Below are 17714 nucleotides of genomic sequence, written 5' to 3'. Positions count from 1 at the left end.
TTTGTTGGTTCTTTGTTGGTAATATCTGATGTTAATTAAACCTTTTTTAATAATTTGAAACTTTACTATTACTTCTTCTTTCGTTAGCTCTCAACAGCACATAAACGAGTTAAAAGTATTTAAGTCGGATTTTTTTTTAAGCTTCAGACACAGGGCATTAACCAATTTGCTAGCCGAAGTAAATCACGCACTTAGTAAAACTTAGCCAACGCTTACTCAGGCCTTTTTGCATTTGTATACTCCAGCATAGATTTAATTTAGATTATAAATTAATATTTTCTGCTAAAGATATTCCTCAAGCTAAGAAGAATTGAACTGTACCAGTTGTGTATTTTGTTCAATTTGAAGTTTTTAATAAAAATGCTTGCTTAAAGCTTCTCGAAACTCAGTTTTTATTTCATAAGCAGAGCGATAACTCACATGACTAAGTTTTTTGGTCTTATTAGGGTTTAAGAACATTTGTTAAATTACAGAGAGAAAACGTACATTTGGCGCCCAGAAGTAAGTGATGTCAAGAGATGGTGGAATTCTTAATCCCCTCCACAAGACTTCAAGTTGGTGCAACATCGGCAATTTCTATGGAAGGGTTTGGTTACATAAGTGGATACCATGCGAGCGTCCATTAAGCCAACCATCAGCTTCGTTAGAAGAAATTCAATTTTGGTTTAAGAATGACTAGAAAGCCACTTTCTGCTACCTCCGAACGAAGTTCAATGAAATCGGGCTCCTGGGTCAGACCACTATCCCAATATAGCAGTTAAATCTACTTTTCGAACATTGAATATAGCATGGGAATGACAGAAAAGAGTTTTGAAGTTGCTAGCAGAGATTGGCAGTAAAGAGTTAGCAGAGGTGGTAGGCATAACATGTGAGGAAGTTGAAGGAAAGTGAGTAAGGTCGAAAATTGAAGAAGTGAAAAATGCGAGACAAAAGACGGATTCGATATAAGATTTCAGGAGTTTAGCAGGTTAAGTGAGTCGCCATCTAGTGAGAGCATAAAGAACTTCGGTTTAAAAATGTATCAAGGCTTAATTTTCGTTTTCTGAAAATTCAAGAGTTATCTTCACTGCTTCGAAGGCTATAACTAATTTTTCCGTGATAGTTTTCAAATGCTTAATTCTTTCTGCGATATCGTTCATTTCGCGAATCTTGAAAGATTTGAAAAATATCGTCTACTTCTTCATCTGGGATCTTCTGCTGCTACCTCCTCTGGCAAACAACAGTCAGAGCAAAGGCCGCACTTAGAGTAAAAAGCTCAGTTGGTTCGATGGCATCGAGAAGAATGTGTTAGGAGAAATCAGAGGTGAAAATTATAAGTTCTCTTTATTACTATGTATTATATTTAACTATTACTATGTATTATATTTAACTTGCAGAATTTGATCTATAGATTTTGTACTATATCTATAGAATATGGACTATAGACTTTGAACTGTGAATTCTGAATATAGACTTTAGTTGGAACTCCAAACTGCTCTTCATCACTACTATTTCTTTTCGTCGCATATTATGTTCAAAATTCCGCACATATTTTAAAGAGTTATGTTATATATTATGTTTAAAATTTTTGTATTACATTCAAAATTCTGTACATTTATAATTATGCTTCAATTTTTTTTTTTTTTTTACATTCCATACTACGTATCATTCCACATTATGTATTCATTTCAATAATGTATCATTCCACATTATGTATTCATTTCAATAATGTATCATTCTAAATTTTGTATTCATTTCAAATTATGTATCTGTTTGCTAATATCAATAAACGGCTGGGATCACGTAGTGGGGAGGCGGCGCTAAACCAATTAACCAAATGGTAAAGATGTGGTGCCCGTCTTCCCCGTTCCTAAATCCTAAATCCTATAACTATGTATTAAAGGCCACACGTTTAAGAGCTTTTCAAGAAGTTAGGAACCGTGCCTTGCTAGGATCTGAATTGCATGGAAAATATGAAATACGTGGGGAAGAATTTAAAAGCTTTTATTTTAAGGAATGCAAATTGTGAAAGTTATAGAAGGAAACTCGAAGCTGAAGTTGCAGAATTAACTTCAGCTTCGAGTTACTGCCGTACGTTAAGAACCGTACGTTAACCTACCAAGGTTACTGCCGTTACGTTAAGAACCGTACGTTAACCTGCAAAGGTTACTGCCGTACGTAAAGAATTTTTTGGAATTAAGAAACCCCTCTTCGTTAAAATAATTACTTAATTTGGAGTTGCAATTTGAATCTCGGTGTCTGTCAGAAAATAAGTATAAGCGAGTTCTACGAAAGGTTCAGTGGGAACTTAACCTAAAGCTGAGGAGGTAAGAGATTTCAAGGTAGAAAAAAAATCAGACCCTGGCAGAACTTTTCGTTGTATTAGATAAAGTGGCCGTAGCCAAAATAAAACGATTTTCGATAAGTGGACCCTTCTGTTTAGCTCTGTGACAGCAAGTGTTCTTTTGTTCGTTTCTTATAGCATTTGTGGACAATTAGTTGATCCAGCTAAAAATGTCATTCTTCAAGGCTTTATTCCTGTGGCATTGATTTCAAGGAATAGTGAACATGCGGAAACATGAAAAAACAATAACTCATTTTCGTTTAATATTTCTATTAATACATTCTAAATAATAGACTTAATGATAAAGTCATTTTCTTGATTTAGATTACATTTTAAGGAAATTTTATAGCATTCTCAAGGGATCTGTTTCTTGGTTTTACAGTAAGTATTCAAAATCTTTGACAATCTTTCAGGAATTCCGAATTCCTTCGAAATGAATATTCATATCTTCAGGAACCACTAGCATGCTACTTTTTTTAACATTAGGCTATTTCTGCTGAGATGGTGTGAAAGAAATTAAGGTATTTCTCTCAAGTGATTTTGTAGTGCAATAGTTAGCTTATTGGTTTGGCATATCGAAGGTCATGTTTTGACTCTGGACGAGAGGATACTGAACTTTCTTCAAGATTTGCCTCCCTATGTAAGCAACGCTTTATGTAGTTCAAGTTTGGAGTTATTCCTTTTTACATGCTGACTTTAGTATTTTAACTTCTTTCTTCTGCTATTTTTCCTTTCGGATAGTAGTACGATTGCGGTCAAAATCAGAAATTCGACTCATTAACTGCCAGGGACAATCTGCCTTTGTTTTCTAACTCGCCCGACTATTCAAACTAAGTGGATGAACTCTTAACCCTTTGCGGCGCACTATACGTTAACGTCGGAATTTCAACAAAAAAAGTTGTATGCAGTCTATTTAGTCCTAAAGAACCGTACGTTAACCTACCAAGGTTACTGCCGTTACGTTAAGAACCGTACGTTAACCTGCAAAGGTTACTGCCGTACGTAAAGAATTTTTTGGAATTAAGAAACCCCTCTTCGTTAAAATAATTACAGGTAAAATTTTGTAAAAATTGCACTTACCGTTTTAATTCTGTGGGAGTTCCACGAGGTGGAACACTGCGTCGCCAGAGCTTTTAAAAGTGCGACTAATCGAGCATTGCAGTGATAATTACTTAATTTGGAGAAAATGTAATAAGTAGAAATTACGAAAATGAGTAGAAGCGTTTGTATAAGAATGAAAAAACTCTGTACAGCCATAGTATACATGGTTTCCTGGATATACACAATATTCTTGAATATATACGGATAAATGAGATAAATATCTATATACACAAGTCCTATATACAAAAATATTTACAAATTTTCGAAAAGAGTGCTTCGAAAAGAGTTAGACCTCTCCGCGCAATTTATGGAAAATTAATAATAAAAAAATTAACTACGATTAATATTAACAATAAAGAAAAATAAGCCTATAATATATACATACACGAAAAATATCTACACAGTTATTGAAAATAAGCGGGAATGAGACTAAAATGCGACAGCAAAAAATTCGCGCAGGTCTAAGTAAAGATGAGTCAAGCTAATAAAATTCCCGCCTAAAAACTACTCCCAAAATGATCCCGAGATGCCAATATTAAGGCTTTCATAACACAAAACACACCTCACCCCTCAATACTGCTTTGTTTGAATTCATCCCCCCCCAAAAAAAAAACAACGGAAACAGAAAACGTAAACAACGGATGTCCTCTCCTAAGCACAGATGTTCTGATTCGTAACAGCATGAGATCGCTAAAGCCGCAGTGTTCTCGCTAATTTAACACCCGGTTTCATTCAATGATTCTGCGTATGGTTTTTGTACGAAAGATTTAAAAAATGTAGAACAAATTATTTGGAGTACAGCCAACAAAATTATGCCTAATTTTTTTTTCCAAATAAAAATGTTTATATCATTAAAAAATAGAGAAAATTACTTGAAAAAAAGTGATTTTAATAACACATAATAAATGAAAATTCTCCTTGTGATATGCTGCTATTTACTGTTTAAAAAGAAAAGTTCAAAGTATATTATAAAGGCATTTTTATCTATTTACGGTTGAATTTAAAGGTTTCAGAAGCGATTCAATTTGAGTGTTCCATGTAGTAGAACACTGAGCAGCAAAGGGTTAAAAGATTATTTTATCGATTTCGCGTTTCAAGGATATTTGGTAGTATACGAAATAAAGACTATAGGAATGATAAAAAAATTCTAGGGAAAGTATGAATTAAGTTCTCTTTTATACTAAAATTAAAACTAATTCTGTTATCATAGCTCCTTTATTTATTTTAGGGATAATCTTTCTATACTTCATGATTTGCGCTTCTAAAATAAAATATGCCTTTATAGTGAAAATTAAGCTTTTTCTTTGGAGAAAGATGTTTTCCTGGTTTCTAACATTCCATTGTATGCCTTACAAGTAATCCAAACAACCTCTCACCTAAACTTCATCCAAATTCCCTGGAATATCATGATAGTTGTGGCTTAAAATTTCTTAACTTTCGGTAAATTTGAAACTAGAATTCTGTAAAATGTATGCAATGATATTCTATAAAACTTCTACAAAGTTCAAAGTTAATCTATTTATTCTTAACCTATGCTCATGAGCAATTTTTTAAATACATTTAATGTCAGAAATAATGGTGCCCACCAGCGGCCGAGCGGTAAAGTCACTGAATACTGTTAGTTCGGTCCGAGGCTCCAATCCCGCAAACGGGCCTTTCGTGGTTTTCCCCATGTGAAACGTGTATAGGAGCAAGCTTTCTTCAGACAGCTCTCCACGAAGACATCCCTCCCCTTAGGCAAATAGCCCTCGAGGCTTTGCCATAATCACATAAACCAAATCAAACCATAAATAATGGAGTAAATGAGAAAGTATGTTATATTAAACAGAAAGCTTTCCAACATTGACAACATTTATTTGTCCATTCAGTGTACCTCTCAAGTATCATTGCTTACATTAAAATTTATTTAACACAATAACCATGATTTTTTGATAAGATTACCGTGTCGTTTTTCGAAATACAATGCAACCGAGGTGGTATTTAAGATCGACACAATATTAAAACTAAAAAGTAACAAACTTGCATGACGTATCGTCACATTACATTTAACGTTAGACATCCAACACAGGTATATACAAAAATGAAATAATTTACAAATTATGAACATAATAAAGTACAACCTAAGTAAAAATATAAAAATGAATGATACTTAAAAATAATATTTACACTGTACAAAGGTAATTTTTGACTTTCAATGATCCTAAAATGTATATAGAACTTATATTTTATACAACTGATTAGAATGAATGCAACAAATGAGGAATGTATGAATGACATAAAATATTTGCACATTAATGAGAATGGAAAAAGCATCAACACATTTATACAAATATACAAACATTTTTGGTAAACATTTAGCAGCTTCTAAACTATCATAAAGTAAAAATTTACAACTTCAGAGGGATACAATTCAGCTATAGCACCTACACACAAAGATAAAACTTAAGTGTAATATTTGGATAAGAAATTCGTTGTCGAGAACCCAGACAGAACACATATACCTGTTTCTGTAGTTATTTTACAAAGTAGTAAGACCAGGTAACAAAATGTATAAATTTCCAACAGCATGATATTAATGTCAAAATTTAATATGAAATTACTACTTCACAAGACTAAAACGCACATCGCAACAAACCTACATTTTAGCAGAAAAGATATATTGATGAGCAATTGCAATATCTAAAACATATAAAAGCACAGATATATTAATATTTTTGTGATTAGTATCGAAGTAGGGAGACGTTTCGGCAACAACTATAAATTAATGTACTTGTATCGCAAATTACTGCATTAGATCTAATATAGGGTCAGATTACTTTTATAAATAATGTGATCCTATAAGTAACATAATAAAATAAGTAATATAAACAAATAACATGATAAAATGCATTCTGAAATATCAAAGCATTTTTATACTTAATTTAATATGCACAAAATATAATAACATAATTTACAATTTATTTCTTAAATTGCACACTTAAACAAAACACATTTACTTAGTTCCTTTTTTAATTTTAAAGTCTATGAAACATAGTTCTATACTATTGAAAGTATTTAATTGTTTTTATTGTAGAACACTCAACACGTAACACTTAATGTATAGAAAAGTCGCTTAATATGACAAACATTCTTATTCTGGCAAAAAAGTTTGGAATTGCAGAATTGTTACTTATATAAAGCCCTGCCTTAGATCCAGTTTATTACAGAAGTAAAATGTATCATTTCAAAAGATTTAAGAAATCCACTGTAACATACACACATTAAAAAGAAGTTAAAAATACATCATATATTCATTTTATAAATGCATTATTATAGCACCATATATTCAGCTTTAAATGCAATGTGGAATGTATAACGGAAGGTCCATATATTCAGTTCTAAATGCATTTTGAAACAACATACATTCAGTTGTTATGGGACTGCAACTCATGAGGACACTTCACGTAAAATAATTGATATGTAACCTACTGCTCAGCTCAACAGTGGTTTATGTTTCCTGTTAAACATCGTCTCAATGCGCAAACCCTGTAACACAGACACTGATGTGTTTAAGAGCAATGCAATGCACTTTTCTCATATTTCTCTTGTGTTAAACTACAGAGAAGTTCACCCCTTTATCGCAAACACTGTAATCTATGTCTGCTGTTATTCCTATATTATATAACAGTCCATTAACAAGATAATTACATTAACAAGATAGTGAAGAAAATGGGATTTCTGATAACCTGCAAACTAACAAGAATATAATTAAGACACAATAACACGCCGAATAAATACTAATTCAGAAGTCAAACAACAAAAATCAGCGTTAATTTACAAAATTTTCACAGGACTAGTTTCGATGGTTTTACCGAACCATCATCTTCAGCTGCAAAACCGCAAAATGATTTTAACGCTGATTTTTGTTGTTTGACTTCTGAATTAGTAACAAGAATATATTGTGAATCTTCAATACTTTCCTCTCCAGTGGAAAACAGCTGTCATAGAACCAATTCCGAAACCCGGAAAAACAGCCACTAAACCTTAATCTTATCGTCCCATCAACCTCCTGCCAGTCTGTAGCAAAATAGCTTAATTTATTATCCTCAAATCTATCAGTAACCATGCTGAAAACCAAGGACTTCTGATCCCCTAGCAATATGGGTTCAGAAAACATCACTCTACTGTACATCAGCTTGATCGAGTTACAGAAATGATTTCATTTGGGGTACAAGAAAAACTCAACACTGCTGCTATTTTCCTGGATATAGCTAAGGCAATTAACACTTAATGTATAGAAAAGTCGCTTAATATGACAAAGATTTCTTATTCTGGCAAAAAAGTTTTGAATTGCAGGATTGTTACTAATATAAAGCCCTGCCTTACTTCCAGTCTATTACAGAAGTAAAATGCATCATTTCAAAAGATTTAAGAAATCCACTGTAACATACACACATTAAAAAGAAGTTAAAAATACATCATATATTCAGTTTATAAATGCATTATTATAGCACCATATATTCAGCTTTAAATGCAATGTGGAATGTATAACGGAACACTGCTGCTATTTGATCGCGTTTGGCTCGATGAACGTATTTACAAATTAATCACTCTGGGGTTTCCAGAAGACATCATCATAACACTCTAATCCTATCTTTTAGACAGTTATTTTGTCGCTCGCGTCAAAAACACATACTCCACTAAGCAAAAAATACGCGCGGATGTCCTGGCACCCTTACTCTTTAGTATGTGCGCGAACGATATCCCACACACACAGAACACACTCGCTATGAACGCAGATGACACTGCGATCCTCACACAAAATGCATCTATTAGCTCAGCTATACAACAGCTACAAACACACATTCATACACTTGAGTTCTGGCTTAATAAATGGAAGATTAAAAATTAATGTTGAAAAAACTATTGCTGTCATGTTTATAAAAATTGATTATTGATGAAGATCTCACATTCTGAAATACTCCTATTCCCTGGGTCAAAGAAATCAAATACCTAGGTGCAATTTTAGATCATCATTTAACATGGAAGTCTCACACTAAACACATAGCTACAAAGTTTCAAGCTAGTAAATCTAAACTTAGCCCCTTAATCGCTCGAAGCAGCGTTTTAACTTTAGACCAAAAATTACTCATTTATATTTCCATGATGCGGCCTATACTTACATGTGCATGTCAAGTCTGCGATTATGCTTGCAAAAGTACATTACTAAAATTACAACATCAAACAACATCAAAACACAACACTGAGACAACTGGCAAACTGTCCTTCGTATATCAGAAACGACGCAATTCACAATGAATGCAAAATCCCATTAATTGTTGAAGTAATGGTCAAACTATAGAAAAATTTCTACCATGATATTATCAAGGCAGACAACTCCACAATCCCAGTTCTCAACTACTACAGAAACTCAGCACAGGAAACGGCCCAAAGAAGAAGAGAGTTTTACAAATTTTACTGAGCACACTGTAGACAATAGTGTAACTCCTCCACAACAATCGAAATCATCCCTGTTCCTACCTTCACCCTGGCTACTGAACCAGCTCCCTTTCATTCAGCCTCGAACTCTCGCTGACTGGAAGGTCATCGATGTCCGGTTCTTCGTCGCAAATTCAACTTCTTCATCTATGCCTTTCTCAGGACTTTACCTCAATTCATTCTCTACAACTGCTAAGTTTTCAACGAATTTTTCACCGACTTTCTGCCATAATTGCTTCATCTTACTTCACTGCCATAATTTCTTTGCGAACATTCTCTACGCTAATTTCAACGTTCGAAAAAAAAAAATTATTATTGCTATGCTGGGTCCAGGCGGCCATTACAAATGAACGTTCGTTCACCGAGGATGTGCATCCCATGATTAAGTATTTTAATGCAAGGTAATATTTACTGTTTTTGGATATGTAATGTATTAAATATTGCAATGAATATTCTATTATTTGTGGATCTGACTTTGTAATGTACTGTCTAGCTACAACTCATTACAACTGGATAATATTCGTTGTAAAGCCAACAATAGATCTTGTCAGAACATAAGTTGTGATATGAAATTATAAATGTTTTACCATTCATTAACTTTTAATTGCAAAAATCACGAATAATTGCGCCTTCTATGACAGTGAATATAAGACTAGCATAGCATGCATTTATGTTGCCTGCAACAGCATATAACATTAAAAGCAAATTTTAATTTTAATATTTTGATAGTAAATAATACATAAATATGCGTTATACTTTAATTATTTTCGAATTTTGAGCAATTATAAACCATCACATCCGGGTTCAGTTGCCACTAGTGTTCCGGCACTGTAGTCCCCACCACTAGTGGTGAAGACCGCTGAATACTTGTAGCTCAACCTTGTTCTTGGTTAAAACCGAAGAAAGTGGGCTGGCTGAATGATTGATTTTAGTGGTTTTCTCCATGTATAGCGTTAATACTAGACATTTTCCCTCAGAAAGTTCCCCATGAAGGCATCCATCTTTTAGGTAGATAGTCCTTGAAGTTTGTAGTATTCAAATAACTTACCTAACCAGATTCAGTTAATAAATATTTAAATAAATATTATTATTTTTATGTTTAAGCTTAAACACTACCATTAATTTCAGATTTATTTATATTAATTTATACAAGTATCAGAGTATATGAGGCTACTCAACCCGGACATGTGGTCTTTAATCAATTATCTTTAGGAAAGAGGTGGATGAAGAACGTATGCCATTTTCAATATATGGCATACGTTCTTCATCCACCTCTTTTTCGAAACAATTGCAGAATAATTCAACTTAATTTTAAGAGACAGTTATCGATTTTTTACTACACGATGTCCTGTAAATTAGGCTAAGTGTGTCCTTCTCAGGTGTATCAGGTGACTATGATAATCACATTTAGCAGTATGATGATTTACAGGTATAGTTCATATCGATACCTGAAACACAAGACAGCGCAGATATGCCGCTATTCCTCTGGTTATCTCTACAAGCATCAAAATGGTAAGTGGTTAATGAAGCCGTAGATGTAGACCATTCATCGCAGTCTTTCATCCACTGTAAAACATTTTCAGTGCATATACCTGATGCTTCAGCTTCCTCAGTCGCTGTTTCATACTCAGGGCTTAAATTAAATCTCTCAGTTAGCTGACTGCTGTTTATCCTTGAATTAAGCGCTTCTGGACTAGTTACATCAAACTCATTTTTATAGTTTGATGTGTTAGGTAAACCTCCAATAGCATTCAGCGATGAAGAATTTATTATCTGGTGATTATATAAGTCTTTGGCAGCATTTGATGAAGACTGAGCACCGATATTTCCAAGAACATGTTTCCTTTCAGGGATGTGGGTTGCCTTTTTAGATGAGTTTGCAAGCTTTACTGGAACTTGATAGCCATCAGAATCTTCATTGTCTCCGAGCAGTTCCAAATACTTATTTACTACATGTTTCCTGTTAGATCTATTGTTGCCTCTTCTTTCATTGCTTCCGAGATTCTCATTATGCGTTTCGGACATCAAGTTTGTCCAAGAAAGTGACCTTCTTACAGAATTTGCTTCAGCCTGTAAATAAAACAAACATATTTACTTAAAAGCTGCATGAAACGTTTCCCTTAAAGATTATAAAATTGCTTTTTTTGTACCATAATTTAAAATTTAGCAAAATTTCTAAACGGTCATCTAAGTTAAGCAAGATGAAGTTGGAGCTGGACAGGAAAATAGCTCAACTACTATTTTGTTCGTTTTTCTGATACCTTCCTTTTATATAATATCTTGCCTACCACTAGGCATAAACGCTAAAAAGATTGATTTATTTCCGTAAAATAATTAATACAAAATATTTTTTGTAAAGATGTATGGTTTCCAATTCATCATATCAATAATAGAATTACTGCGGTCCCCCTTTAAATCATACAAAATATGGTACTTACGTATTATCCCATCGACCATGAAACTCTTGCCAAATAGAGCGATTTAGTGTCATTTATAGGTAAGCGTGACGTAACACCACAGCTATAACATCTGCACTTTCGTTCGATGTAAACCCGATCGAGCCATATTTCGACTGAGCCATCTAAGCAATCTTTAGTTTTTATGAACGAGGATTTAAATTAATATTATCCCATCGACCATGACACTCTTGCCAAATAGAGCGATTTAGTGTCATTTATGGGTAAGCGTGACGTAACAACACAACTATAACATCTGCACTTTCGTTCGATGTAAACCCGATCGAGCCATATTTCGACTGAGCCATCTAAGCAATCTTTAGTTTTTATGAACGAGGATTTAAATTAACTGTTTGTTGATCCATCTTTCCCTTGCACTAAAAAAATGATTAAAATTTGGAACCTACTTTCTACAGAACAGCAAGAACAGGAATGTTTTCAACGTTATGGGATCCTACTCCTAAAAAATTGTGTATAAATGAACACGATATGGTCAGCTGAACATGGGCAACAAAACTGCAATGGAGAAATTATCTGCGGAAATTTGTACTTATAGTGCTGTAACCACAGCTTCCGGTAAAATCGAGGGGCCTAACAAAATGGTAGAAATCAACGGAGGACGTTTTGAGAAGCGCCAAAATGAAGTGGGTCGAATACTGATTGTGTATGAAATAAAGAGAGTAAAGAAACAGTATTTATTGTTAATAAATACTGTTTTACACGAACAATTCCTTCAGAATTCGGCAAGAATGATAGCCGTAACTTCACAGGTATCTTCGCCAATTTTCATAATTTGATGGTTCCATAATTTTACGGCCGACAGTACGTAAGCACTCAAGATGTTGTTTAGGAAAATAAAATGTCTAAAAATTTCAGAAAAAATTGTTATTCACGAAATACATTTCTACATGGTTTAAGTTTTCTACATGATTTAAGACATGAATTTCGGTTTGAGATCTCAACAGACTTATTGAGAATATTTTGAGCAGAATTAAGTGAAAGCTTAATTTAGCTCTTTAAAGTCCAGAAATTTCATTCTGTTCGTTTCTAAAGTGCTAAATATCAATAAATAAATAAAGCTATTAGCAAAATCTGAGACAAAAGAAAAAAATCAGATACATGTATGAATGAAATTATCAATACATGACTAACTAAATACGTTTTAGTTAATTTCTACACATTTTTCTGAAAACTATAGAAGAATCACAATAATATATTTTTGCAATAAAATATAAAATTTAGTTATGCGCATCATATGCATAATTCAAAGTTTGTGATATTTTTCTGTTAACGGGGATATTTAGTACCAAGCATAAGCGTTGGCGCAAAATCTAACTAGACGATGACAGCCCGTGGCAAATTTGGCAGCTGAGGCAGATTAAATATTCATTTTATTTCAAACGATATTTGTGGCTACAATTCACTTGACATTCTAATCGGGCCTGTTAATAATGTAACATTTACATTTTTGATATAGTCGCGATTACAAGAGAGCAAGCAAGCAACGGTCTAACTATGCCAGTGCGTAATTATTCAGTGTGAAAGCTTAGTTTAGGAGAAAGGTTTCGGTTCTCGAAATTTTAACTTCCGAATTAGCTACGTCATCATGGTTATGTAAAAGTCATTTGATATGTATCAATCTAGAAGCGACGCAGTTCAGAAAAATTTATTACTATTTTTAGAATAGAGAGGGGAAATACCCAAATTAAAATGAAGAATTAAGCGGATATTTCTAATTTAAGTTACAATTTTGATTTACCTGTTTTTTATCTTGCATATGTCTGATAGGATTTAAGTTGATCCATAATAAACAACAAACTTGGCAGCCGAAGCAGATTAAATATTCATTTTTATCTAAATTGATATTAGTGGTCGCAGTTTCACCCGACATTATAGTCGCGCCTAATTCAAAACATTTACATTTCTGATAGCTTTGTAATAAGAAAAGAAACAGCAAGCAGCAATCTACCTTCGCTGAGGCGTAGAAGCAAAGTGGGTAGTTATTCAATGTGGAAGCTTAATTTAGGAGAAAGCTTTCGGTTCTAGAAATTTTAAGTTACGAATTGGTTACCTCATCATCGTTACTTAAAGGATGGAAAGGGGAAGTGTCCAAACTAAAACAGAAATTAGGGGGATTAGAAAAGGGGTTATTGCAAAATTAATATATTAGTTTGTTTCATATTTTTTATCTTACATATTCTTCCCCTTCAAAGAGAGAAAAGGCTTTGCGACAGTATTGAGAGAGAAAACGCTACAAAGCATTAGCAAAAGTGAAATATAATTTGAGAGGAACAAGTCATAAATTTTTAACCAAAATAATCATTTAAATAATTGCAAAATAAAAAAGGCGAAAATATTTTAGAGTCATATTACAATTTTCAGGCCAAAAGTCTGTTTTAGAGTTCACATAATCACATTTGGTCATGGAATGGTTTTCAAAGCTTTTCACAAAGTATCACAAATGTAAAAATTTTATAACACCCATTACTTGTTTTGAATAACCGTAACAAGTCTTAAATCTTTTACGTAGCTAATTTTCATTTTTATAACAGATATTTTAACATTATAATTCATATTGAAATTATGGTTATTTTTGGCTATTTCGTCTGTAATTCTTTATTTTACACTAAACTGGAAAACACGACAGCTTTCTCCAAATTCAATCACTTCCATCAATTAAGCATATCCACTTTAACTGAGTGTAATTTACCAATTGTTAAGGGGTATCAATTGTTAAAGGGTACAATTGTTAAAGTACAGTTATTTATGAAGGCCTCCGTTCCGTACATAAGGTAGCTGGCGTTTGTGAGTTGCGCGAAAATATTCCATTATATATATATATAGATAGATAGATAGATAGATAGATAAATAAACCACATTCCATTGTAAGGAAAATAACAAATAAAACTAAATCTATATAAAAAATTTCATTTTTTTCATTTTTTCATAAGGTGGGGGGAGGGACCTTTAAAGTTTATATTGCATGAGGAGGATAAAAGGATCAGTTATGCCTAAAAATAGGCCTCTGTTTTTGAACCAATACTCACTCAACATACTCTGTCTTTGAATGCAATTACTAAATCATTATAACATTCTTTTACAACAATGTCAAATCAATTTTACTTTAAATTACATTAGTCATATAAACTTATCACAATTACTCGAGTCATTCAATCATTTTTCGCACTTCTATATCCATAACGATAATATTTAATATCAAAACATTTTATGCTTTCTACATTATATTCAAACACAACTTTATATCCATTTTTATGCCAGTTTTAAAATGATTATTAATTCTTAAAATAATTCTTTAAATAATTAATTTAATAAGTTTTTAAACAATAATTCAAATATAAAATTATGAATAAAGTAATTTTTAATAGCTTTCAATAAATAAATCAATTAAAAGTCTTTAAATTCATTAATTAATTTTACTATACGTAATTATGAAATATTAAACCTCTTGATACCATAAAATGTTAATTATTTTTATAAAAAAGTGTTAAATTTTTAAAATCCGATATAATAAGAAAATAGATTACATATTTAAATTTTCAAGTATCATTTTTATTACTATTTTTCTATATAATAATAATATAATCCTAGCTGCACTAATTAAAACTTATTTTTAAACCACTTGAGGTTAAATTTTAAAATATATACCACTATTTGAGCTTTTTTTCACCTAAGTGACTATAATTTAATACAATAGGACTGAAAGAAGATTCTGCTATGGATAAACGTTCTACTGGGTATCGTAATTTTGAGGTTTTTGACTGACGAACATAACACTAATGAAGAAGATAAGAAGTCAAAATAAATACCGGGTGATCAAAAAGTCAGTATAAATTTGAAAACTTAATAAATCACGGAATAATGTAGATAGAGAGGTAAAAATTGACACACATACTTAGAATGACATGGGGTTTTATTAGAACTGTCGTGGAAACTCAATTGCACGACGAGAAAGTCACGGTATGGGTTGGATTTACCACATCTACTGTTATCGGGCCTTTTTTCTTCGAGGAAATGCGTGATTCTGGTTTTGTAACTGCTACCGTGACGGGTGAGAGGTACGCCGATATGTTACAGAATCGCATCGTCCCCAGCCAGCCTGATAAACACCTGCTGGAACGTACGATTTTTATGCAGGATGGCGCTCCACCCCATATTGCTAGACGCGTGAAAAATCTCTTGCGCGCGTCGTTTGGTGATGATCGTGTGCTTAGCCGCCACTTTCGTCATGCTTGGCTTGCCAGGGTCCCAGACCTCAGTCCGTGAGATTATTGGCTTTGGTTGAAGTCGCAAGTATATCGTGATCGACCGACATCTCTAGGGATGCTGAAAGACAACATCCGACGCCAATGCCTTACCATAACTCCGGACATGCTTTACAGTGCTGTTCACAACATTATTCCTCGACTACAGCTATTGTTGAGGAATGATGGTGAACATATTGAGCATTTCCTGTAAAGAACATCATCTTTGCTTTGTCTTAATTTGTTATGCTAATTATTGCTTTTCTGATCAGATTATTGCTTTTCTAATTATTGCTTTTCTAAAAAAAACCCCATGTCGTTCTAAGTATGTGTGTCAATTTTTACCTCTCTATCTACATTATTCAGTGATTTATTAAGTTTTCAAATTTATACTGACTTTTTGATCACCCGGTATATGGCAAGCGAACTTAAAGCTCATTCTTTAAACAAAGATTACTACCTTCTAAAGTACTAGGAATGGGAAATTGTAATGATTTGAAAAGTTCGTACCCTCAGTCTCTGAAAACACCACATCGCGTTTAATATAAAACCCAGGCTGGATTACTTTTTGAAGCGCTGCAGCAGAACAATGATGTGGACTTTATGTGGACTTAAAAAGCAAGGATCCCAAGAATTGTGAACATTTACAATTATTTCTTGAAAAATTTTGGAAAATTTTTATGATATTTTAAGAGAGAACGCACTTGCAGATTCCTGAAATTGCACTGAAAATTTCAAGAGATCTCTAAACTGTGCATTTATTGTTGGAAATCTTATATACAAAATTTTGTAATTTGAAAAAAAAATTAGATTAAAAATTTTATGTCTTTTCCAAAATTATACTTATCTTCACTCGCTAACGCTCTAATGTTTTGTTCTAAAAAGGCTTTTCTGTCATCAAGCGGTTTTTCTGTTTGAAGCATTGGATTGGATTAAATACCCATAAAGATAAATATTTCCCCTAAGGATTAGTTATCAAAGAATAAAATTATGTGTTGAATTTATAGTCATGTCTGCCTTCAAATGCCAACTCTCTAACTACGCACTTAAAGCCTTTCCAAGTTATTACAAAGCCAAAAAATCATTGCCAGTCCATTGAAGTTGTTCCCAAATGTCATGCTGTCAAGCTATAAAAATTAAAGCATTTTAATACCTTCGAAATTGTGCAAGTAAAACTGGGTCTCTAAAGTTAACTAAGGTTTTTAAACCTGTTTTTCATTTAAATAAATATAAACTGTATAAAATCTATTTTATGTATAGAATATGAAGGTATAGAGAAATGTGTATAACTTACCATTAGCATTGTCATTGCTGATGGATCACTTTGAGTGCTTCGTGAATCTATATTATCATCCTGTAGTTTGGTTCCGTCATTGTTAGGAGTATTGTTTTGACCAATATAAGCACCTGTAAATTTATTTAAAATTTATTTGTTAATATACCATTTAGAGACTGCTGATTAATTTATAATTTTTTAGAATGAACAGTGCACGTGTATACCAAACTATACCAAAATAGCCATAAAATGACCAGGACACGAAAATCTCAATAAAATTACACTTCAATACTTTTGAGTTAAAACATAGAGCAGAAAATTTATAATCAAGTAACACAAGAGCTATTTTTACAATAATTACATCAGAAGATAGAATATCTTTTTTCTTGCATTATTCTGTTAGGATTTATGTCTAATTCTGGCTTATTGCGTATTCAAAAATTAATGTTCCTTGAATGTTCTACTTTTATTTATATATTTTATTTGTTAGCTTTACGAAGTGAAACGAATTGTTATTTGATTTTGTGAGTTTCTATACTCTTGCAACATTTATCTACTTCCGATGTTTTCATCATTTGTTTTGTGACGTGTCAATTTAACCTGTTTTGATAGAATATTGCTACAAGTTTTATATTTACTTTCGATTAAAATTAAAATATCATTTCTATGAAGCTTCACCATTGGTTAATTGGCTAACGATTACTGAATAGTGATTATGCGTCCTGGGTTTCAAACCCAGGCGAATGGATTAGCTTCATGGCTGGTTATCTTGGTTTTCCCCAAGTGTAACGTGAATACTAGCCAGTTTTCCATAGGAA

At 32.7% G+C, this 17714-nt stretch overlaps 1 protein-coding gene and 1 long non-coding RNA gene across 3 annotated transcripts in view; one reads left to right on the top strand and one right to left on the bottom strand.

The window, feature by feature from the left end:
* LOC118182838 (uncharacterized) overlaps positions 1-17714 on the top strand; it is a 312802-nt gene that overhangs the window by 238557 nt on the left and 56531 nt on the right. The gene's annotated exons all lie outside the window — the stretch shown is intronic.
* sev (receptor protein-tyrosine kinase sevenless) overlaps positions 5255-17714 on the bottom strand; it is a 215533-nt gene continuing 203073 nt past the window's right edge. For both annotated transcript variants that reach the window (XM_085810043.1, XM_085810044.1), the window contains 2 exons: positions 16915-17027; positions 5255-10972 (listed from right to left, as the gene is read on the bottom strand). In XM_085810043.1, the coding sequence (XP_085666169.1) occupies positions 10310-10972; positions 16915-17027 (776 nt within the window). In that variant the 3' untranslated portion in view covers positions 5255-10309. The remainder of the gene's footprint in view (positions 10973-16914; positions 17028-17714) is intronic.

The sequence above is a fragment of the Stegodyphus dumicola genome, chromosome X2, assembly GCF_044657685.1.
Source record: "Stegodyphus dumicola isolate Sdum_Otavi_A_Nest chromosome X2, ASM4465768v1".
Classification (NCBI taxonomy): Eukaryota; Metazoa; Arthropoda; class Arachnida; order Araneae; family Eresidae; genus Stegodyphus; species Stegodyphus dumicola.
This window is presented reverse-complemented; position numbering and strand designations above follow the sequence as displayed.